Source organism: Phyllobates terribilis, unplaced genomic scaffold (assembly GCF_046119375.1).
Source record: "Phyllobates terribilis strain yellow unplaced genomic scaffold, ASM4611937v1 Scaffold_1__5_contigs__length_1240528914, whole genome shotgun sequence".
Classification (NCBI taxonomy): Eukaryota; Metazoa; Chordata; class Amphibia; order Anura; family Dendrobatidae; genus Phyllobates; species Phyllobates terribilis.
In genome coordinates this window covers 1,091,086,825-1,091,111,672 of record NW_027362761.1, presented here as the reverse complement: position 1 = coordinate 1,091,111,672, position 24,848 = coordinate 1,091,086,825, and the positions used below count along the sequence as shown (strand labels likewise).

Below are 24,848 nucleotides of genomic sequence, written 5' to 3'. Positions count from 1 at the left end.
GGTACAGAGTATAGGAGAGTCTCTGTCCTTTCGCTACCAGGTAGCACCCCGTAGGGTTCTGGAGACGACTGGAGGTCCTCCGCCTGGTCGGAGGGGTGTAGAGACTCGGGAGTAACCTCTGCTTTGGAGTACACTAGGTTGGACTCACTGGACGAAGCGAGCGAGGTATCAGGTACAAAGTATAGGAGAGTCTCTGTCCTATCGCTACCAGGTAGCACCCCGAAGGGTTCTGGAGACAACTGGAGGTCCTCCGCCTGGTCGGAGGGGTGTAGAGACTCGGGGGTAACTACCACTTTGGGGTACCCATTGTCAGGCTCACAGGACGAAGCGGACAAAGTATCGAGTACCGAGTGTAGAGAAGTCTCTCTCCATTTGTCATCGAGTGGTATCCCGGAGGATTCAGGAGGCAACAGGGGGTCCTCCGCCAGGTAGTAGAGGTGCACAGACTCAGAGGTAACCACAGCTTTGGAGCATCCTTGGACATGCACACCGGTTAAAGTGGGTGAAGCATCTGATGCCGGGTGCAGGAAGTTCTCCTGTGTGGAGTCTGGATGGGCAGAAGTCTCTTCGGGCAGGAGAACCGGTGCACTACCCACGCACATTACCCATTGGGGCTTCTGCGGGATACAGGAAGATGAAGCTTCAGTAGGGACTTCAAGGTTGGGGTCAGGAGGTCTCAGGGAGGACAGACCCTGGCGTGACGGCTTGCCTCTACGTCTAGCACGTCTGGACTGCCTCTTGAGGTTGGGAGAAGTCTTCCGGGAAGCGTAGTCACCCTGTGAGGATTCTGGGTGGGCAGTAGTCTCATTGGGCTGGAGGACTATTGCGCTACCCACACACATTACCCATCGGGGCTGCTCCGGGATATTGGGAGGTGAAGCTTCAGCAGGAGCCTCCGGGTTAGGATCATCGAAGACCATTAGAAAGGCCACCAGGAAGGCCATTAGGTCCAGGAGGATCGGATCCTGTGTTTCATATAGGGGGTTGATCCATTCCAAGGCATCACCCGCCAGGTAAGACATAATGAATGCCACCTTAACCCGATCGGTGGGAAAACATAGAGGGTAGAACTTGAAGTGTAGCATGCATTGCTCCACAAATGCACGACTTTGTCTTGGATCCCCATAGTAACGTGGCGGATCCGCAGGAACGAGAGCAGATAGATCCATCTGGACGGGTGCGTAATTCGCCTGGAACTCAGCTGAGAAAAAAAAAAAAAAAATTATTTATTTATTTTTAATGCATGTATTCGCTGGAAAACTTCTCAGAGAGCGAAGGCCGTGGGGCTCAACGGGAACCATGGCCTGAGCATGCTGTTATGCACACGCCCGGACTGACTGGCGTGTGCGTGTTTATGTAGTGATTCCACTGTGCCATGAACCGGAGAGTGCCTGGAGGGGCGTAACTAAGTATCTGCCCGATCCGACCAAGGTCGCACGACGGCGTACGACGCCAGTGCACCAGGGAGGAACCGAGCAGAGGAACCAGGGTCTACTCCAGGTCAGACTCCGGACACGGCTGTTGACCCACACCGGGGAATACAGGAACAGGCAGACTAGAGCACAGGCTGGGTAGGGTCCAGTACAGACTGGGAGACAAATTCGAAACCGCAGACGTGGCAGACAGAGCTGAGCAAAGCGAAAACCGCAGACGCGGCGGACAGAGCTGAGCAAAGCGAAAACCGCAGACGCGGCGGACAGAGCTGAGCAAAGCGAAAACCGCAGACGCGGCGGACAGAGCTGAGCAAAGCGAAAACCGCAGACGCGGCGGACAGAGCTGAGCAAAGCGAAAACCGCAGACGCGGCGGACAGAGCTGAGCAAAGCGAAAACCGCAGACGCGGCGGACAGAGCTGAGCAAAGCGAAAACCGCAGACACGGCGGACAGAGCTGAGCAAAGCGAAAACCGCAGACGCGGCGGACAGAGCTGAGCAAAGCGAAAACCGCAGACGCGGCGGACAGAGCTGAGCAAAGCGAAAACCGCAGACACGGCGGACAGAGCTGAGCAAAGCGAAAACCGCAGACGCGGCGGACAGAGCTGAGCAAAGCGAAAACCGCAGACGCGGCGGACAGAGCTGAGCAAAGCGAAAACCGCAGACGCGGCGGACAGAGCTGAGCAAAGGAGTCAGAGCAGGCTAGAACCGCCGGAGCGGTGAGCAAAGGAGTCAGAGCAGGCTAGAACCGCCGGAGCGGTGAGCAGAGGAGTCAGGGCAGGCTAGGCTGAGCAGGGGGGACAGGGCTCTGTTCACACGGAACAGACAGGAAGGGAAAGGCAGAGCCAGATACCCACAGGGTACTTGCAGTGAAGTAGCGAGTGGACCACAAACTCACAAACAGGAGTACAGAGACAACAAGCAGGAGTTAGGTACAAGTTCAGACTCTGCAGAAAAAGGAAGGGAACGGACATAGAGGCAAAACAGGTAAAGGATAGGAGAGAGTCCAGACTGGAACTGAGTGTACGGAGGAGACCGACACTGCAGCGGAATACAGGAGCGGGTCTGGGAATACGGCCCCCAGAGAGGCAGGACGAACAGGCAAGGAGCGTGTTCAGACAGGACAGACAAGATACAGGAGCGGGTCTAGGTAATCGGCCCCTAGAAGGCGGGAGGAACAGGCTAGGAGCGAGTTCAGACAGGTCAGACAAGATACAGGAGCGGGTCTAGGTAATCGGCCCCTAGAAGGCAGAAGGAACAGGCTAGGAGCGTGTTCAGACAGGCCTGGAAATACAGCCTCCAGGATAGGCAGACAAGAGAACACAGAACGGGACCTGGCACCTTCAGAGTGCAAGCACACACTGAATGAAACACTAAGCTCAGGCAGGGATAGATGGGAGCAGCTGAGCTATATACCAGGTGACAGACAGCAATAGGCTGAGGACGCACAAGGGGTGTGACCCACAGCAGGTACAAAAAGCAGGAAGTGATCGGGCGCCGCCCTTAAGCAGCAGAAACAGACAAACAGACAGCAAGGAGGGAAGCCAGAGAGACATTCTGGACTGGAGATCAAGTGCGCGCTCTTGCACAGTGGGAGATGGACCACCATGCAAGGACGCCGCCAGGTATGTTACAGAAGGTGAGTATAATCTTTATTTTTTATTTTAAATTATTTTTTTAACAGGTTCTATGGCACCCGGGGCTGGAGGAGAGTCTCCTCTTCTCCAGACCTGGGTACCATCTGCACATTGAATCGCTTAATATCTGCATGTGCACATGTAGTCATGCGGATATTAAGCGATTCAATGCAAGTCAATGGCGGCAATTACGCTGTATGTCCATGCAGCACATGCGGATTATCATTGGGGACCATGGGGCACGTATTACCAAGCGTTTTTTAAGCGTTTTCGCTGCAGAAATTCCGCAGCAAAAAAACGCTTGAAAAATGCATAGTGGGCACACAGCCTTACGCCACTCGAGCTGAGCGGTCATTTCTGACCAGACAATTATCATTTTTGGACATAGAGACCAAATCCCTATTAAGTCAAATTTTATGACCCTTATAAGATCCCTGGATGACCTACTTCCTAGGTCATTACCTCCGACGTGCAGTACTCGAACATCTGGGGCCCGATCCAACCTACAGTAATAATGGAACTGTGGAAGAACTCCACTCCATAACAAACCCCGAATCCCGATCCAATGCACCCAAGCTTCATTTCGGTTAAGGCCTAAGAGCTTACCCTCCGGTTCAACATCTGCTCGTAGGACCCCCAATAAACAAATGAGTGCCCCAGTATCTAAATTAAACACGTCTCCGAACCTGCAGAAGGCGAGGGGAAGGGAACAAATAACAAAAATTAGAAACATAACCACCACACGGCTAAGATATAATGGCTCACATATTTAAACGTATATATGACTTATATCTCTTCGATTCCCATCGGCCTATTTGTTTTATCACACTCTCCTGAAGAGGAAGACCCCACCTCGCTGCCTCAGTGGCAGCCCCAATTCTAAATGACTGAGATGCAAACTCCTTGTGATCTAGACCCAACTTTCCCAGCGCCTTACGTTGTATCGCCACAAATTGGAATTTTGACAAGGCTTTCCCATTTGCATATACCAACATGGAGCCGCCAACCGCCTTAGGTCTCACCGCTATGTAATTTCTTACACATTGCACTGGTTGCAACCCGCACTGTCATAGAAATATCCAAAATCTCTCTCTTTCTCTTTTCTCCCAAACCACTGTTCCCCCCTCCCTTAACGACCATTTGTCAGAGTAGAAAAACTGGCAATCTACGGAGCTGTCTATGCAAATTATCATAAACAGGAAAAGTGGCTAATAGGCAAATGCTAGTACAAAGGGAGCTACTAACCCAATTAACATACGAGTGTATTTTCTAGTGACGCCGGCCTGTGACATATACACCTAGGTGAGAAGTATGCAATTCCTGGCTTCAAAAGAATTCTCTCTCACCACCAGGGCATCCCCCATTTGCTCAACAGAAATCTGCAGTCTCACCGGCGCCAACGTGAAATATGGAATATCGGAAGTTCCATACTTTCTAAAATAATGGGACACATATTTTTAGCAGCATGGTCAGCTAAGGAACAATGGGCATAGTTTTCCGTAGCTGGGAGCCCCTCCGGTGAGCTGTGGCGCAAAAGTACCAGAATAACGGACTGCAGCTATGCCATGTGTAGTCTCTAAGGAAAGGTAAATTTATAACAAATAATATGGCGTCACTTGCAAGCTTCTGCGATCAACCAGCGATAAGTTATCGTGGAAGTTAGATATTTTAATAAAAATATGAAGGTTGGAGCCCATCCCACGTGTTGTCATCATAGGGGATGTGTGGGCGGGTCCCACCTTCAACATAAAAGACCCAGCAAAAGATGGGTCAGTGCGTATGCCGAGAGTATATATTTCATATAGCGGGGGTTACGTTAGATAATGGTCAATTGGAGCGCCTCCCCTCCAGCTAAACAGAATCGTCTCTGTGATCTTTTTTAGTAAGTTCTTCTTTAATCCCATTTTATTTGTGTAACTGTATATTCTGTATTGTAATGTCTCCTTTTGTAAAACCTTTTGTTTGCTTTTCATAAACACTGCCTCCCTTTTGGATTAAATATAAAATTTAATAGTCCTGTTTCTTTTGTCCTGTAATCGTTCCTCCCCTGAAGCCATATACGCTACCAGAAAGCAGGCATCCGATCAGGCCTGTATTATATTTTAAAATTGTGCCAATGAATGAAAATTATCCCACTGAAAACGAGAAATGGAATCAGCTATACAGTTCCTAACACCCGGAACGTGGCTCGCATTCAGCTCTAGCCCATGCAACACCAAATGTCTGCTCAAATTTTTCACTGGGGGAGAAGAAACTCACAAACTGTTGATAATTTGAACAACTGCCAAATTATCACACCCAAACCGGATTCTTTTGTTTCTGAAAAAAATCCACCCAAATCTCGATTGCTGCCACAATAGGAAATAGCTCTAGTAACACCATGTTACACACCCAACTGCTTTCTTTCCATTCCTCTGGCCATGAGCCACAAAACCACCTCCCCTGAAAGTAGCCACCAAATCTGCAAGCCCCTGAAGCATCAGTAAACAATTCCAACTCAGAACTGTTGCTCCATTCCTCCATAACAACCGACCGTCCATTAAACTTTTCCAAAAATGAATCCCAGACCTTCAAATCAGCTCTGTGACTAGCAGACAAACAAATAAATTGAGCCGGATTCCTAACCCCCGCTGTAGCATTAGCCAACCTCCTACAAAGAATCCTAACCATTGGCATGATACGACATGTAAAGTTAAATTTGCCAAGGAGTGACTGAAGTTGTCTCAAGCGCACCTTCTTCCTCTCCAGTGCAAACCGAATCTCGTCCCTTAAATTCTTCACCTTCTCTATAGGTAACCTACATTCCATAGCCACTGAGTCTAATGCAATATCCAAAAAACGAATTACTGTAGAAGGTCCCTCGGTTTTCTCAGGGGCCAGTGGGATACCAAAAGTTTTAGACACCTCTTTGACTATATGTAAGAGAACGGAACAAATTGTGGAATCAACTGGCCCTATACATAAAAAATCATCCAGATAGTGTATTACTGACTGCTGACCTGCCTCCCTCCTGACCACCCATTCCACAAACGTACTATACGCCTCAAAGTAAGCACAAGAAATGGAGCAACCCATCGGCAAGCAGCAATCCACGTAAAATTTTCCGTTCCACGTACAACCCAATAGGTGAAAACAATCAGGGTGTACCGGCAACAAACAAAAGGCGGCCTCAATGTCCGTTTTAGCCATTAGCGCATCTCTTCCAAACTTCCGCAACCTATCAACTGCCTTGTCAAACGACACTTAAGAGACCGAACAAACCTAACTAATTCCATCATTAACCGATTGACCCACTGGAAATGATAAATAATGAATCAACTGATCTTGTTCGGTTCCTTCTTTGGGACCACCCACAGAGGAGAAATCCGCAAGTGAGGCCAAGGCGGTTCCTCAAATGGGCCCGCAAAGCGCCTCAGGGTTACCTCCTTTTCAAGTTAGTTCGTCACCACCGCTGGGTGGAGACGTACAGACCTGAGGTTTTTTGGCCGAGAAACTGGCAAATCTGACAAAAAGGGGATCCTAAAACCGAAAAGAAAACCATCTTTTATTAACTCCGCGGCTGCCCTATCCGGATACTCCCTTAGTTGTGGCAGCATCGCTCCTATTCTCACTGGAGTTGCTCCCTTTTTGGTAGGCCTCACTTCCCCGCCCTTTTGACTTCTTAAAACACTTTGATTGGGCGCGATTTCCTCCGCAGAATGAACACTCGTGTTTAAAGCGACAGCTGGCGCCATACTTGCACTGGCTGTCGTTAAACTGCCAGCAACATCCTGGCTTCTGATTGGCCAAAGGTGTTGACCCAGAGGCTGCACCCCCAGTCCCTTGTCAAAATGACTGTGGCGCAGCACGAGCCGAAATCATAAGGTGCATCCACAATGCTATATCTTTATGATTCCACCTCAAACCCAGCCTAACTGCCTTCGGCTGTCGAAACTGCTCTTCATACCGCAGCCAAGCAGTACCGCCATAAACTCGATATGCTTCCCCTATCGAGTCCATGTAACAAAAAAGGGGGGGGGCAATTCTGAGGGAATTTTTCCACAATTATGCTTGCTAAAATCGCAAATGCTTGAAGCCAGTTATAGAAGGTACGAGGGATAAGACGGTAACGTCTCTTCTTCTCTTCCTCCTTTTTTGCTCTTGTCTGGTTTGACTTTATCTAAATTAAATTTTGCCTTGGGAAGCAACGAAAATATCTCAATATACTCGTCCTTCCATATTTTCTCCCTAGTCTCTTGCTTTAGATGGGCTCCTAAAGGGCCATCAAAACAAACAAAAATTTCACCCCACGCTGCATCATCTAGTTTAATACCAAGATCCGCGGTCCCAGTGGATGCTGCCCCTTTAACTGCCGTACCTGTGATCGACGGACCTGTAATGGCTGGGACTGGAGCCGTGGTGCTAGCCAGAACTGCAAAGGCAGACCCAGAACCCCTACTATTCCCAACCCAAGCACTAACCGTCGTAACTGGCCCTACCTGCTGAGAAGCAAACTGTGACAATGCCCCTCTAAATCCGGCCAAAAGCTGACTAATAAATACCCCAAATCCCTGCACACTAACTACGCTTCCCTGATTAATTAAAGGTGACGTACAATCTTCAACTCTAGATATGTGTGAAACACCAGGAGAATTACAGGACGCAGACAAACATAAAATTCTGTTCTCACCAGACTGACTTTGGGCAGGCGCCAGAACAGACATCACACTGGAACGTACACGTCGAGCTCTGTTCTGGACCTCATCGCTGTCGTCCTGGATATCATTGCCTGCTTCGGATGCACCCCTGCTATGACAGTCCTCCGCTTTGTTAGGAGACATCCCACGGTCTGACCCGTCCACTGACTGCTGCTCCACGCTGACTGCAGACTGCCTCACCCTATGGGTCCCGGCGTACCTGACCGTGGATGCCGCTGACGTAAAAGGGGGTGGAGCGCCAAACTCCCCCTGCAGCCCTGTTGACAGAAGCGATGCCTGCAGATTTTTTCGCGCTTGCTCAGAAGGGGGCAGAGCAACACGCTTCCCCCTGTATCCAGGATTCAAAGGTCTCACGTGTCTGGCCGCTGAAGGCCGCGTATTTCCTCCCGCCGACAATGTGCCCTGTTGCGGGGACTCCCTGCTGCAAGGCCCAGAAAGTATAGCCACCCTCCCGCCGCTGTGCTCAGAGAGCATTGCCGCAGAATCACTCTGAGGCCCCGGCAAAATGGCCACCGAATCTTGCTGGGACTCCGGGAAAATGGTCGCCGTGAACTCGGGTGACCCTGGGCAGATCGCTCATCCTCTCTTCCTGTACTCGCGCCGCTGTCACGTCTTCCCCCGGGAGCTCCGGCCCGCTGATCGCCTCACCTGGTCCGTCACCTCCGGTAGCAGCGATGAGCTCCTCACTCATCTGCTCTTGCGAGGGACATCGGGGCTGAGTCACTCCAGTGCTCAACGTCTTTTTGCCGGATGCCGTGACGCGCTGACATCAGGCCTCCCGGCCGGGGGCACGCTATGCTGCTACCTGCTCCATCTCCGAGGTCGGCTCCTAGCAATGAATTCATCTGCTCCTGCAGCCACCCTCGGCCATACTTCTCCGCAGCTTCTATCAGGGATGTCATCACAAAAGGATCCATGGCTCCACTGCTCCTGGAAAAACCAGTCGTATGGCACCCTCGATGTTCTCTGGTCCTGGATCCAAGGTGAAGTGCTGGCCTGGACACCTCCTCCTCCCTATATGGGTACCCTAACCTACTCCTCCTCCCCCTGTAGCTTTTACCCCAATAAAACACTAGTGCCCCTTAGCTAACCTGGACTTTGACCCACCCCCCTTCTTCCCCACTTCTACATGCCTAAGTGCAAACCTTGCCATTAACCCCTTCCCTACCTCCTAATTTCAAACCACAGTCATGTTCGGTCTTCCATTAGCTTTGCCTATTCCAGCCCTCTCTTTCCTTTTGAGTGTTGCTGCCTGCTTATAATTGGTCAACATCATATAGGGAGAAGTGAACTCTATCTGATAGCGCTTACTTGGTCTTAATAAAATTAAACTTATTAGGTGCGAAATACTTTGATTGCTAATATTTCCACAATGGAGAGGTGGAACTTAACAAAAAAAGAAAACATTTTTTTCTACTCTGTAGTCACCATTATATTGTGTGTCCAATTAAATCTGAAAAATGTGGTGAATGGTCCTCTTTAAGGAGTTAACAGCTCAGCTCCACTCGCTGCTGTTAGAGAAGATGGTGGTTGTGTTAAGGGTATGTGCACATGGCCTCTTTTTCAGCCGGACTGCACCTGGAACCTGCCTGAAAAATTGTCTCAATAAACATTAAAAATAATAAGCATGCACAACAGTGTCAAAGCCAATTGCTGTTCATATATTTTGTCTTTTGCAACTTCTTTTAATTGCTTCGAACATCGAAAGTTGTAAAGTGGCTGAAAGAAGTGACCTGACCATTCTTCAAGCCACTATATAAAATTTAAAAAAAAAATTAAAAAAATGGATGTCGACTGCAAAGCCACCACAAAAACGATGAAAAAGATGACAAAGGGGATGCTTTAGGAAAAGCATCTTCTGCTTCAAAAATGATGCCGATACGCCGACATCTAAAAGATACAGTGCGCACATACCCTAATACAGCAAGAATCTGACAGGTATGATGCAGGCTCAGCTCCAGAGCTTGCATCATATATAGGGACCCGACATAGATGTATTAGGACCACCAATGTCAGCAAAGGGTTAAGTCCAACTTAGATGGGACAATATTAAGGAATGAGCATTTGTAGTGAAAGCTCATTCCTGACTTTTGGTCTGTCTACACAGGCTGGCAAACACCCGATGAACGAACAAAAAAAACACTTTGTATTTGCTCAATTTTTAAAGCAAAAAAAAATTGAAAAAGTGCCTATATCTTTTATACTGTACGTTGTTTTTTTTTTAAAACATACAGTACAATACACTGGCATTAGATTTCATGGTGACACTGAAGGGATTAAATACAGCGTTTTTTCAGATCTCAGAAGTTGTGAAGGGAGTGGAAATTTGTATTATATGTGAAGATATTGGCGATGTTCATACACTCTGCTACACTATTAAAGGCGCACCATGAGAATCTGACTCCATAGCTAGGCTGTGGGGCTCTTGAGACATTTTTTCTATGGCTGCCTGTATGAGCCAGAACTCACACAAAGGATATCATAAACTAGCTTAACTCGACTGCAGGGGCATGTATGAAGATTCCAGGAGAAGTTTTATTTTCTGGCTGAATTCTTGTAAGGCTATGTTTACACATCTTGGTTTTTTCAGCGTTTTTTTTCTGCTGCAAAGCCTGTTCTCTGCCAGGAGGATTGTTCAGGATTTTTCTTGTTTATTCGGTGCGTTTTTTCAGCGTTTTTGTCACTGTCCTTTTATCTCTTTTATGAATGTACTTAAAGTTCAGTGAAAAAAGAAAAAATCTCATTCTGGTTTTGGCACAAAAAACGCTGAAAAACCTGACACCAGCGTTTTTGATGCGTTTTTTCAGCGTTTTTTTCACCACCCATTACTTCCAATGGGTGAAAAAAATGCTGAAAGAAGTGACATGCTGTGTTTTGCAAAAAAACATAGAAAGCACAAAATCCTGATTAAAAAAACCCATGATGTGTGCATGAGATTTCTGGAATCTCATAGTCTTTGCTGGTACTGTAAAACGCAGCTGAAAATTTGCACAAAAAATGCATGAAAAAACAAGATGTGTGAACATAGTCTAATTATGCACAAGCGCAGTAGGTAAAAAGACAGCTCTGAAACAGAGATGATCCTAGCAAGATGGACAAACACTGACACAGGAGGAGGAAGGGAGGAGTTACTTACATCTGAGCTGGACTACAAGGAGAGAGACAGGACAAATTTCTAAGGCTACGTTCCCATGATGAGCTTTTTGGTGAGTTTTTGATGTTGCAGATGTAAAAAAAAATATGCAAGTAACCTATCTTACTGAATGGGTGCAGAAATACTGCAACATCAATAACTTACCTAAAGCTCAATGTGGGAATGTAGCCTAAAAGGCTACTGTATGATACCCAAGTCGTAGGACATGACAATGAGTACAGGGCATGTACCCTTTGGGATATATCTGCCTCAATATCAGAGCCTATATCTGAAACCATAGGCAATAAGCTTATTACTGCTGTATATTAAGAATTGATGCTCCATAGGTTTATCTCCCTATGGTTGTCTTCTCCTCTCTGCCTATGTTCTGTGGATTACGTCTCCGATTGAGCTGACCTGAAACCATACTCTACTGAATAGACTGTACTGAACAGTGACTTATAGCTGAAGATTGAGCCAATATATTTTATATGTGCAGGGGCATTATTTGCACAGTCATTATACATCAGACATGGTAATGGCCCCTCTGTTCTTGTCTATGAGTAGGAGTCAGTAAAGTAGCGTAGCGGTAGGGCCGACTTCTGCGGGATGTTTTACTTGGAATGTGCCAAATTGGCCAAGCAAACTTTATAGAAACCAGGCCGTCTGACGGATTTAACTCCTGTGTGGCTAGACAGATGTGAAGCTGTGGGAAGTCAGTCATGCATTTAGTGGAAATGACCTTTGTATGATGAATAGTGAGTAGAGATGGAGTTAAGATGCCGAATACTGAGTAGAGTAATGTGGTGTGTATAAATGGAAGAAACTGATAGAAAGTCATACACAGTATGTTATATGTTATTATCTGTACAGCGCTAGCATCTTCTGTATGCTGTCATACATGCAGGAGAATGACTTGCTTATTTTTATGCTGTCTAATTAGAACAATTTAAGAACTTGAGAATATCCCTGTAATAACAGATTTATTTTAAGGATTTGATATCATTGGAATGTTTCTGTTTTAGAAAAAAAGTTCACTACAAAAAAACGTGACAAAATACCATAAATGCTCCACACATACAGCATGCTGCAGTGATTTTATTTTTTTTTTTATGACCATTACCTTGCATTGTACGGTATATTGTCGTGGCTTTATAATGCAAAAATTCCACCTTGTGACATTGCTTCACCTTATGCACAGACTTATCTTGTAAGCTCAGCTCGTTGTGGAACAGGATTCTACTGCATCCAGCCTTCTGAAAACAAGCATATCTAATAGGAGGCTTTCTCCTTTTACCAGGTCTTAGGCCTCCTTCACACATCCGTATAAAACTGATACTGGAAAAAATTGTTCCTGGGTCATCAGTATTTCGGATGAGTGTGTCATCCATGTTTTTCCGGTATGGATAATGAAAGAATGAAATTACAAAGCTTCTCCTATACTTTGCAGTGTTAATCACGTACAGTGCACAGATGGCACACTGATGCTATCCGTGTGCTGCACGTGTTTTTCACGGACCCATAGACTTGTATTGGCCCTTGTCATCGGTGCTGCTGGAAAAAAACGGACATGTGAAGATCACTATAGGTTATAATGGGTACGTGTGTTATCCATGGAAGAAAACAGATGCCTCACATACTGCAAACATGGACATGTGAAGGGGGCCTTTTTTTACCCTTATTACTATTATTATTTTATTTAAAAAAAAATTGATTGATCCTCTCATACTTTGTCCAGCATACACTGGTAATCTATGAATCAAATGTCAAATGTAAGTAGTTTTAAAGGATAATTATATACTCTCAGTTTCAATCTGGTTAATACAAGAATAGATGAATAATTTGGCATCTCACTTTTATTTCACATTGCCCAATAATGAATTTTGGCTGAAGATCATTGCACCAGTCTTGCATGTACTTCAATTTACCTTTCAGTTGACTAGTAATGTAAAGGGGTTGCACAAGGTTAGAAAACAATGGCTATCTTTCAGAAAGTCCCCCCAAGGGTGTAACTATAATTGGTGCAGTGGTTGTGTAAGGTGCCCCAGCGAGGTAGTCGTGGGCGAGCTGTAGCCCATACTCGCTCTGGCACCCTACCGACAAAGTGTGTCCTCCCTCTGATGTGCTGTGGTGTATGTGGTATTTTCCACTTACTTCTGACCAGACGGTCTCTGCTGTCTCCAGAGATTTCTCTTCTGGAACCAGGGCAGCAATGAATTCAGAGGACACAAAGTTCATAACAATAACTGGGACTTTACTGGGTAACTGGGAGTATGTACAATATTTACAGGCAGGTATAAAGGATAAGGCCCAATGGGTTGTTATCTTTCCTACAAGTACTTAATACAACTTCAGCCCTGATTCCCAATTGAGGTGAAGCATCTCAGTTGATCTGTTTTCTAGCCCTAGAGAATCTTCCTCACCAGTGACAGTATATCTGGTCCTAGTTCTCTCATTGTACTAGCCTGTCCTAACTTCTTCTGCAGTCTTGCAGAGAGAATGCGCTCCTAGGTCCCCGACAACTCTCTCGAGGTTCCCAGACTGGCTAAGGGGACTCTTGTGAAGAGTTTCTTGCGTCTAATGATCCACTGTCAGGAATACTAAGGCCTATGTATACCCTAGCAGCCAGTATTTAGAGCCTGTCGCTTTTCTGAAGTCCTGTACACTACTGAGCTATTCACTTCCTATGCTCAACAATAGCACTAAGTTCCCCCTCCCTCTACTGGGCTGGATTATCACAGCTAACCCCTTAACTGGACCTAACTGCAGCCCAGAGAGATCTAACTGTCGGGACCATACTCTTTAACCCTATTAGTGCCAGAGGGAAGCTACTTCCTTCACCACTACTACATTCCCCCACACTTTAATTATGGCCGTCCTCGGCCATACTAGACAACCAATCAAGTATTAACATTCACAATATCATGACATGCTATCAAAACAGTTTAGTGCAATACTTGTCCTGATGTCCTCTTCTTGGGTAGGAACCGGCCCTTCTCATTAATGCAGAACAGTGTTCCTAAACTTCTGGACCACATGACTGGCGCTGGTTTGTGAGTCCCCAGCAGCCCCCTGACCAGCTACCTCTGCCCCCTCCTGTTGTTTTTTTGCGGGAGGCCGACAGCCTGCTGGGAGAGTCAGCCGCACCGCAGTTTTCAAAGCCTTCTTCCTCTTCATCTTCGGATTCCTGTTGCTCCTCCACGGTACGGATGGATTGTTCAATTTCGGGGGCGGTAGGAAGCCCTTAGGAGCTTCCCTGGCCCACCGCTGTTGGGCTTCCCGCTTGACCCTCTTCTGGAGGACCTCCTGGTCCCTCTCCAGGATATCTTCCCAGTCATAGGGTCGGGTCATCGCCGCTGCGTACCACCCCTGGGTACACTCACACTTAACAAAACGCACGATATTCCCCAACATGCAAGTTGTGGAGGCGGGAGGGCAGATACTTGCGCTTTACGACATGCCGGCTGACATACACCTCGTCTCCCATCTATTATTCTTCCAGGAACCTGTAGCCCTTCATGATCTCAAATTTGGTTACCCGCCCCGGGGTCTGGAAATTCTCTACCGACTCCCACCGGGCCGCGTTAGAACCCTCTAACCACCCTCATAGGAAAGTGTCGGTCCACTTCTGATGCTTCCGTGGTGTCATCGGGGGGTTACGCACTGCCAGCCATTTCGGCTTATACCAGGGGTGGCTCTCGACGGGGGGAGGTGCGCATCATGTCCCGCTCATTCCCCCACCAATTGATCTCTGAGACCTTTCTCTTGACCGCTCTCACCTCTGACTTGCCACTTTCGGGCCCCAGAGCTCTCTGCGCCCCGATGGGAATCGCTGTGGCTGGTGCTGCGAGCGGGACAAGCCACAAGGGGGAACTTCCCTCACCTTCTTCCGGCCGCGCTGTGATTGCTGCTTCGGCTCCGCCCGGAGTTTCTCCTCCCTCAGCCGAGGAGGAAGCACTATCCGGCATTCGGCTCCAGCACGACATTCGGAGTTCGTGGACTAGCAGTCCTATATCAGGCTGGGTTAAGGTGGACCATTGGACGGTAACCGGTGGTAGTCCATGGGTGGAGCCCGTCGGTCGGCGGTTTCCAGCTGCAGCCCCAGGGTGACGATTTTGTAGATGTCCTCCTCGTCGCTCATCTCCATAGGGTAATTGGGCTCACCAGCTGACATTTTCCGGGAGACTCTGTTGCTGCACCTCCTTCTCTTCATGTGCCGGGCAGAAAATGGCGCTGGTGTATCGTCGGCGTCCCTGCCTCCTGCTAGGCAGGGACGCTGTTTCCCTGACCTCTCCGCTCCGTGCCCGGCGTCCTCCTCCCGCTCTGCTGGCAGCGCGCGCTGCTTCCCGGCCACTGTGCTTAGGGCGCGCGCGCGCGCTCCCCCTCTCTTAAAGGGGCCGCGCGCGCCGTCCTAAGGAGTCCCCGGCCAATGGCCGGAGGATCTCACCATATATAAGGCACCTCCTCCAAAATGGAGGTGCCCGAGCAATGTTGTTGCAAAGCCTTCACTCTGCTTCAGCCCTCAGGTCCCGTTGCCAGTTACCTGCCAGTCTCCTGCCAGATTCCTGCTTGATACCTGCCTGATATCCGCTTACCTGCTTGCAAGCCTGCGGTCCGACGGTCTGCCTTCCGACACCTGTCAGTCTGTCTATGGACCAGCCTGCCCGCTCACCTGGGAGCGCTCACCTGCTACCTGCCTGCTAGCCTACCTGGAGGCTCTGCCGTCACTTGCCGTGACCACCTGCCTGTCCAGAGACTCTTGCCCGCTCACCTGGGAGCGCTCACCTGCTACCTGCCCGCTAGCCTACCTGGAGGCTCTGCCATCACTTGCCGTGACCACCTGCCTGTCCAGAGGCTCTTGCCCGCTCACCTGCTACCTGCCTGCTAGTCTACCCAGAGACTGCCCCTGTCACTTGCTGTGACTACCTGCCCTTCTACCCAGAGACTGTCCCTGTCACTTGCCGTGACTACCTGCCCTTCTACCCAGAGACTGTCCCTGTCACTTGCCGTGACTACCTGCCCGTCTTCCCTGGGAGCCACCCGCTTCCTCACAAGGACCGCCCCCTTGTAGAGTTGCTCAGAGGTTCCGCCTCCCAGACCCGTTACAGCTGGTAGCTTACCGGTGATGTGCTTCCTGGGCACCCAACTCCACCTCTTTCTGGGCCGATCTTCTGATGCGCCACTGCGTCATACTTCACTCTCGGCGACTCCACCTTCAGCCGTGTCTCCTTTCTTGACACGCTGCTACTCACTGGGTTGGACTTTACTCTACGCCGCACCCTCTTAATCAATGTACCTCCCATCCTGGGATGGATTTTGGCTGCTGGGCCCATTCTTCTTTGGGCGGAACTTGTGGGGGTTCAACACCTTTTCACACGATAGGCGGTTCTTCTCCTGTTCTTTACCGCCTCTGTCACCATTTTGGAATCCATGCTTTGGGCCGCCATCTTGGGCCATATGTCTTTCAGCATTTTCTCATCTCTGTTCTGAGTCAGCTTTTCCCTGTTTTCTTCATGCGAGGAGCTAGTATCCTGCCGACTACGCCAAATGTAAGGTGCCCCAGCGAGGTAGTCGTGGTCGAGCTGTAGCCCATATTCGCTCTGGCACCCTACCGACAAAGTGTGTCCTCCCTCTGATGTGCTGTGGTGTATGTGGTGTTTTCCACTTACTTCTGACCAGACGGTCTCTGCTGTCTCCAGGGATCTCTCTTCTGGAACCAGGGCAGCAATGAATTCAGAGGACACAAAGTTCATAACAATAACTGGGACTTTACTGGGTAACTGGGAGTATGTACAATATTTACAGGCAGGTATAAAGGATAAGGGCAACGGGTTGTCATCTTTCCCACAGGTACTTGATACAACTTCAGCCCTGATTCCCAATTGAGGTGGAGCATCTCAGTTGATCTGTTCTCTAGCCCCCAGAGAATCTTCCTCACCAGTGACAGTATATCTGGATCCTAGTTCTCTCCACGTACTAGCCTTGAGTCCTAACTTCTTCTGCAGTCCTTTAGACAGAATGTGCCCCTAGGTGGTCCCCGACGACTCTCTCGAGGTTCCCAGGCTTGCTAAGGGGACTCTTGTGAAGAGATTCTTGTATCTAATGATCCACTGTCAGGGATACTAAGGCCCATGTCTACCCTAGCAGCCAGTATTTAGAGTCTGTCGCTTTTCTGAGTCCTGTACACTACTGAGCTATTCACTTCCTGTACTAAACAATAGCACTAAATTCCCCCTCCCACTACTGGGCTGGATTATCACAGCTAATCCCTTAACTGGACCTAACTACAGCCCAGAGAGATCTATCGGGAACATACTATTTAACCCTTTTAGTGCCAGAGGGAAGCTACTTCCTTCACCATTACTACAGTTTTATGTGGCACTAGAGCCTAAAGGATTCCAAAAGGTCCTTTGCTATTTAAAAACTCATGATAGTTGAGAACCCTGTTGGACTGAGCATTACACCTGTCCATGGCAGCTATAACACCTTCCAATCTACTGGGAAGACTTTCTATAAGATTTTAGAATGTGTCTATAGGAATTTTTGTTACTTCATCCAGAAGAGCATTTGTGAGGTCAGACACTGATGCTGATACTGGATGATTCTAATTCATCCCAAATGTGTTGGATGTGGTTGAGGTCAAATCTTAGTGTGGCCGGTCAAGTTTTTCCACACCTAACTCACCCAACCATGCCCTTATGGACTTTCCTTTATGCACTGGGCACAGTCATGGGCTCAGAAAAGGGCCTTCCCCAAACTGTTTGCACAAAGTTGGAAGTATAAAAAACAAGGACAATTTTCCTTGTTTTTTTTATGATTTTGGTGATATCACTCTTGAATCTGCAGCAGCCATGCAACCCTGGATCAGGTCAGCATATATCGATATGATTCCTGACACTTCTCAACCAAATAAGACCCAATTTCTGCTCTATTTTTTCTCCTCAGCCTTTTTGTAAAGTTGGAAGTATACAGTTATCCAAAATGTCTTGGTATGCTGAAGGAGTGTGATTTTCCTTTGCTGGATCTAAAGGACCTAGGTCAACCCCTTAAAATAAGTCCATAAGATTATCGCTTCTCCAAACTCAGGCAGGTAATGTTCTCCTGGCATTCACTAAACCCGGACTCATCCATCAGATGCCAGATAGAGAAGAGTGATCTTTCACTCCACAGAGCACGCTGATGACAGGCTTTTATGCCGCTGCTCGTCCATGGAAACCCATGTCATGAAGCTCTTGGCCCACTGTTTTTGTGCTGATCCTAATAATAGAGGAGGTTTGGACTGCATAGTTATGGAGTCAGCATAACGTTGGTGACTTTTATGCCCCCTGCTTCTCTACACTTAGAGACCAAGCCCTGTAACTGTACCTGGTCTCCACTTTGTGGCTGAGTTGCTGTGGTTCCCAAATGCTTCCATTTTATAATTGTACCACTCAGCTGATAATGAAAGTTCTTCCCTCCTAAATATTCCTGACTTGTTACACTGGTGACATCCTATTACAGGACTCCTCTGGTATCAGCGAGCTCTTTAGAATGAGTCATACGGTCACAGATGTTAGTAAAGGCAGATGGAATGGCGAGGGGCTGGATGTTATACACCTGTGGCAATGGGACTGAATGAAAAACCTGAATTTAATGATTAAGAGTTGTGTCCAATACTTTTATACCTACAGTGTAGTATAATGACCAGGGTTTTGCTACACTGAGAGCAACATGATGTAAGGGCAAAGACCCTGATTCCAGCAATATATCATTTAAAACTGTCCTTTTCATCTGTAGATCTACCAGTTCTCTGAATGCTGAGCCCACACCACTGATTGGCAGCTTTCTGTCTACACTGTGCATAGGCAGAAAGCGGCCAATGAGTAGTGGTGGCGTGCTCGGACTACCTTGCAGCAGATTCACTAATTCTCTAGTGATAATTGGTTGCTGATAAACATGATTTTATAAAAATTACAGTAATCAGCCCAGTAAGTGACACATCTCTGCAATCAGGGTCTCTGCCCCTTTATTGTGCTGCTCTCAGATTAGGTAGCAAAAAACTTGGCGACAGAGTCACTTTAAGTGTCATACATCATGATTGTGATGTGAACATCATATCAGTTTATAGCACCCAATCTACACTGGACAATTTTACAAGTGCGTAATATTGGCACAGTTTTCACCTATATTCCGGTCTCATATCACAATGATTGATATTGTGATATATCCATGGTGCCGACAGACTCCTCTTTTGCTCTGACGTGCATCATTTTCGGGCATATATCCCTACAGAAGGCTTACACTATATGCAGTCTACTACGTCTGGGTGTCCGCCTCTAGTAGGCGTACATGCCTGAAAATGATGCATGTCAGAGCGCACATTGACTCTGTTGGGACCATTATAGTCAATAGCCCTAATGGTGCATACGCCCGAATCCCGCAAAAACGCAATGTGAAAGGAGCCTTAAGGAATGGGAACACAATATATTTTTTAAGCAAAAAATAATTAGCTGTGCACGTTCTTTCTTTTTTAATTCATTTAAATGATCCAGACTTTGAAAGCCGTGAAGCGGCTAAAATAAGTGACCGGTACATTCTTAAAGGGGCTTCCATTTGTAAGCCACCAATATTTTATATATTAAATAATAATAAAAAGGACAAAAACAACGCAAAAAGCACCAAAGAGGATGTTTCAGGAGAAACACAGCTTCTGTTTTCCTTAAGCATCTTCTGCTTCTAAAACGATGTGGGTACGTATGCCGACATCCAAAAGACATTGTGTGCACATAGCCTTACAAAAAATATATATACTCAAGGGAGCAGTGCGAAGGAAGTAAGAGCAAAAACTGGCCACTTAGGACCTAGTGAGAAGCCTTCTTGAAGGAGATTCGACCAACCAGGGGTGGGCCTCCTCTCACTCGGGCCAATAGTGGCCACATGGTCTGCCTCTGTGGGATATACTCCCTTGATCTTGTGGTGAGATGTACTTTCTCTAACGAAGGACCAGTGATACCGAACTCTAAGCAGCTCTGGTTCTGGTGAAATAAAAGCCTTACTTCTGATACAGAATGCAAACATTTTTGTGAATTCGTGGTTTTTCATTTAATGTTTGAATTGGCTTTGGAAAACATGCCAGTCATGCCCCAAGGATGCAGTCACCTGGACTAAATATGGGGAGACTTTGCAGATGTGACTTGTGTGGGTGAAGGAGATTTTGCAGCATGTTTTATACATGTGTTTCTCCTCCCGCCCGTGTGTTGATGTTGGAACGCAACGTTTCTCATTATTTATGGTGTGAAAGTGTTCACTTCCTGCTCACAGGCTCAGGTAGCTTAGCAGCCTCACAGACTAGATGGGACATAAGAGTCAGGCAAGCAGTAGGGTGCAGACCATGGGGACTGTACAAAACCTTCACTTCACAGCTGCATAACTCACTTCAATAGTATGATACATGAAAGCAATGAGGTGCATTATTTAAGAATATGGAAATAAGACTGGTTTAAGTCCATTTTTTCCATCAAGTCGATCACAGTCTTACCTCGACTTATACCACACTTCTACCCTCCCTTCTTATCTCCGTCTCTTACTACTTTTCTTTTCCACCCATTTTTCTTCCCTCACCCCACCTATTCTCTGCTCAGCCTTATTCTTTTATAGGACAGGCATCACCATCATGCCCCTACTTCTAGCTTTCTTGTTGCAATCAATTTCTTTTTCTCATTTGTTCTCGTGTACACTTCTTTTGTCCTAATATTGTGTTATAGTTTTCTTTAAAGATCTCTAATCAAAAAAATTTTCCATGCCAAAAAATATATATTCTGTATAGATATTGTGCATGCTGAACTTTTAATGGTTATGGGTGCAAACAAAAGATATCCAATATGTGCTGTTGTTCCCAAGTGGCAATCTTATATTTTTCAGCTCAGCAGAATAAATGACACAGGAATGACTGCTTCCTAAACTCTCCTTCATCTTGAATATCCACAATAGACACTTATGTGTTATAATACATTGCAAGCTGCTCAGTGCAGTTCAATGTCAATCCCGATAGTTTGGATCCCTGTCGACCCAGTCTTCATTCACTCCTGTCTTCTCAGCATGACTCTAAATTAAATTTGAATCATACAAAATTTGAGTTAGGGCTCTTTCACACATCAGTATCTCCGGTACAAGTGGTGACAGTTTCCACACGGAGACTCTGACACACGCAGACCCATTAAAATCTACGGGTCTGCGCACGTCAGATTGTTTCCACGGACCGTGTGTCTGTGTGCTCCACACACTGGCATGTCCATTTTTTTGCGGATACACGGTAAGCAAAATGACCCACGCTGAACACACACGAATGACACTCGTGTGTCATCAGTGTGACATGTAGCGGCGCCTGGGAATCAGCTGTTCCCAAGCGCCGGGTGCTGAAAACTGTCCTCATCATGGTTCCTGCCAGCGCTGTGATCAGCACCAGCAGGGACAATGGTGAGGGTAGTGGTGTCTGCTCCTGCAGTGTCTCCACCTGTAAAAATAAGAATAAAATAATAAAATCCATATACTCACCTGTCCGGAGATGTATCTGCTGTAATCCTCTGACGCCGAGGAGCCAGGGAGAATGAGCGGCTCCAGAGCTGCTCATTTTCCCCCAGCTCCTCGGCGTCAGCTGTCGCAGGAATTACAGTGGGGGACACCTAGGAGAGGTGAATACATGGATTTTATTATTTTATTCTTATTTTTACATTTGGGGACACTGCAGGAGCAGACTACTACTACCCTCATCATTGTCCCTGCTGGTGCTTATGGCAGCACAGGCACAGGGGACTATGATGAGGGCAGCATTCAGCACTGGTGCTTGGAACAGTAGCGCTGAGACCCAGGTGCTGGTCCGTGTGTTCCTGATGCGGCACACGGGCGGCACACTGTTGCCACACGTGTGACACGCTCAGACACACGGGACACGGATATCTCCGGTACGGTTTTTCCGCTACCGGAAATATCCGGACGCGTGAAACTGTCTTAGGCTGGGGTTACACAGTGACTTTGGCTGTGAGGCATGTCACTGCAATGTAATGAAGGTGAATGGGGTTGCATTGCAACCCCTAGGGTACTGTGATGACTACAAGCAAATCACCAAAAATCAAACTGGATCTGACTTTTTGCAACCTGCTTGTTACACTGCAACTCCATTCACCTTGCATTTTACTGTGATGCTGACATGGCAACTCACTCAGGATAATATTTAAAGCTAAAAAAAACTGCAACTGACACTGCCAGTTCCTGTACAGACTAGAGATCCTGACCCCGCAGTCCCTAGTGGTTTCTGCGTGAGCAGAGATATCCCTATCCACAAACTAGAATATGGCAACTCGAACCTATGTTGCCTGAAAGACTGTTGAGCATTTCATGTTCCTCCTAAAGAAACTGAGGGCAGAGCAGAGAGTGAATTACCTACAAAAGTGAAAGTGTGCTGAAAAAGGAAAGATCCCAGAATGAGTAAAATAAAACATGAAATACAAAATAAAGTATAAAGTACATACTGTTAGATAATATGCAGCCTACTTCCGAAAAAGAACATGCAGAGTACTGAACAGAAAGATCAAAGAGAAAAACCCAAGTTGGAATTTCACTGGTTGGCTTTATACTAGAGTAGAATGGCTGAGCTCCAAAAGAGACTATCGCAGGCAGGGAATGCCAGCTGGGGGACAGCATATAAAGTCGCACCCAAAAGGTGATAGGGCAGACAAATAAAAACACCTGTGTTATGCAAAACAGACTGCAGCCAGAAAAGCAGAACCTCAACACTGGCAAAATGGTGTGTCTGCTGTGGCTTGGCGGACAGAGAAGCCGACACAAAAAATACAGGTTCAAGGGTTCGAACCCAGGAAGATGACAGGCACATAATGATCTTTGGTCATGTGTCACAGCGAAAGTCACTATCTAGCCCCAACCTAAAGCTTAGATTTGGGTTACGAAGAAAGGAAAGGGGGGCTATGGGCAGAGTTTGGGTGTCAGGATTAACAGTGAATGACATTGAGCAGCGTGTAATGTATTCCAATACAAACAAGCTGAAGAAGCCAATTAGGGTAATCATTTTTTTAAAAACACTATTTTCCCCAAATAATAGCTGCAATATAAAATGCAAAGAAATCCGTAGCTGTTAATATAATCTTACATGTTTACATTTTATTTTGCAGAACCCGTATATGTTCCATTCCTCGTTGTTGGGTCCATATTCATTGCCTTCATCATCGTGGGCTCCCTGGTTGCTGTCTACTGCTGCACATGTTTGAGACCGAAGCAGACATCTCAACAACCAATGAGATTCACCTTGCGCAGTTACCCTCCTGAATCTCTACCTATGATTTTGACCAGTACCAGCCTACGGACTCCATCTAGACAGTCTAGCACTGCAACCAGTTCCACCTCTACTGGGGGATCAGTACGTAGACTTTCCTCCTCCAGAGCAGATCCTGGTTATCTCGTAACCTCTCCCCCACCTCCATACTCTTCAGGACATTCTATTCATCTCAATCCATCGACATTTCTGGTGCCCACGCAGTATTTTTCATATCCTCTCCAAGCAGATGGAAACTCTAATAAGAACTGTCCTGATTTTCGACAGTAAGACTATTTGGAAACTAGTAACAATCCTTTATTTTTGTGTACAGTTTGTGGAATACAAGATGCATGATACAGAGTATTCAGTTCTGTACTGATGTGTAGAGACAAATAATGCTGAACAATGTTTCGCAAAGAAACCTGAAATATTGTGCAATAGAAGGTGTATAATATAGGCAATTTTACTTTCCCACTGGTAAAAAAAAACAAACTGCTGTACTAGTTGAATTGCTTTCGATTATTGACCAGTGAATATTCTCTAAAATACAATATTTCATTTGTAATAGGTCATACATTTTTCTACATGAAAACTGAAAAATCATAATAAATTAAAGAAAAATACGGGTCAGTAGTCTTGACTCAAAATGTGACATGATGTGTTCTTAATTTAAGACTGGCCCACCATAATATCATTTCATATGCGGTAACAATGTACACTAAAACTACACTGAATACACAAAGATACACGCCTCAACATTGAAATGGCAACACCAAGAAGGAATACTCATGGTATTATGGACATCACAGGATCAATAGACATGTTAATGATCTGTAAATGATAAAAAGATGGAAACATTTTCAAAACATCTTGATTTACTCACCTTGGCTACTATTAATGAGGATATCAATGGTTGTCTGAGGAGTGTTCTGCCATGCTGAATGCACTTGGCTATGAAAATCAAGATCCACTGCAGGCAGCTCCCTTTGCTATTGCCAACCAACAAATCCCAAATGTATGTGATAAGAAACAAATCCAGAGACGTTGCAGGCCATGGTGGCATATTTAGGTCACTCAGGCTGCTCACAGTAGCACCAGCAGCATGCAGCCTGGGGTTGTCGTGTTGAAAAACAACTCCTGGAACACTTTGAAGAAATAGCCGTACCACTGGTTCTATGACTAAATCAATGCAACACCGAGCTGTTAATGTACCTGGAATGGAGACTCGAAATGTTCGGGTAATGTACATTATGCTACTGTTTAATCCCAGGACTAGGACCAGTTTGACCGTCCCTCCTGAAGTCATCTTCATAGCGTTGCCCACATGGTCTTCTTAGATTTTAAGAATGGTGTATAGTGATCCATGCTGTACTGCAAGTGAAACTGGACGTCGCATACCAAAAATTATCTATACAAACCATTAGATGGGATGGTGTTTGCAAAACACAGGGCTAAAAGCCAGACGTCCAGATACAAGTGCTCCATTGACCTCATGTCTCAAACACTATTATGGTGAGAGCAAAACGACAATGGAGGGTGGAATAGGGGTCTATCCTCTTCAGTGATGTGTCACGATTTTATCTTGGGTGCGATTGCGTGTATTTCTCTGCATGGTGCTCATACTCAATATTGAATAAATTGAGA

At 46.6% G+C, this 24,848-nt stretch overlaps 1 protein-coding gene across 1 annotated transcript in view; it reads left to right on the top strand.

Moving 5' to 3' along the window:
- Nucleotides 1–24,848, top strand: part of SHISA3 (shisa family member 3) — a 63,683-nt gene extending 38,835 nt beyond the window's left edge. The window contains exon 2 of the mRNA XM_073645573.1: nt 23,062–24,848. Coding sequence (XP_073501674.1) covers nt 23,062–23,492 — 431 coding nt within the window. The 3' untranslated portion in view covers nt 23,493–24,848. The remainder of the gene's footprint in view (nt 1–23,061) is intronic.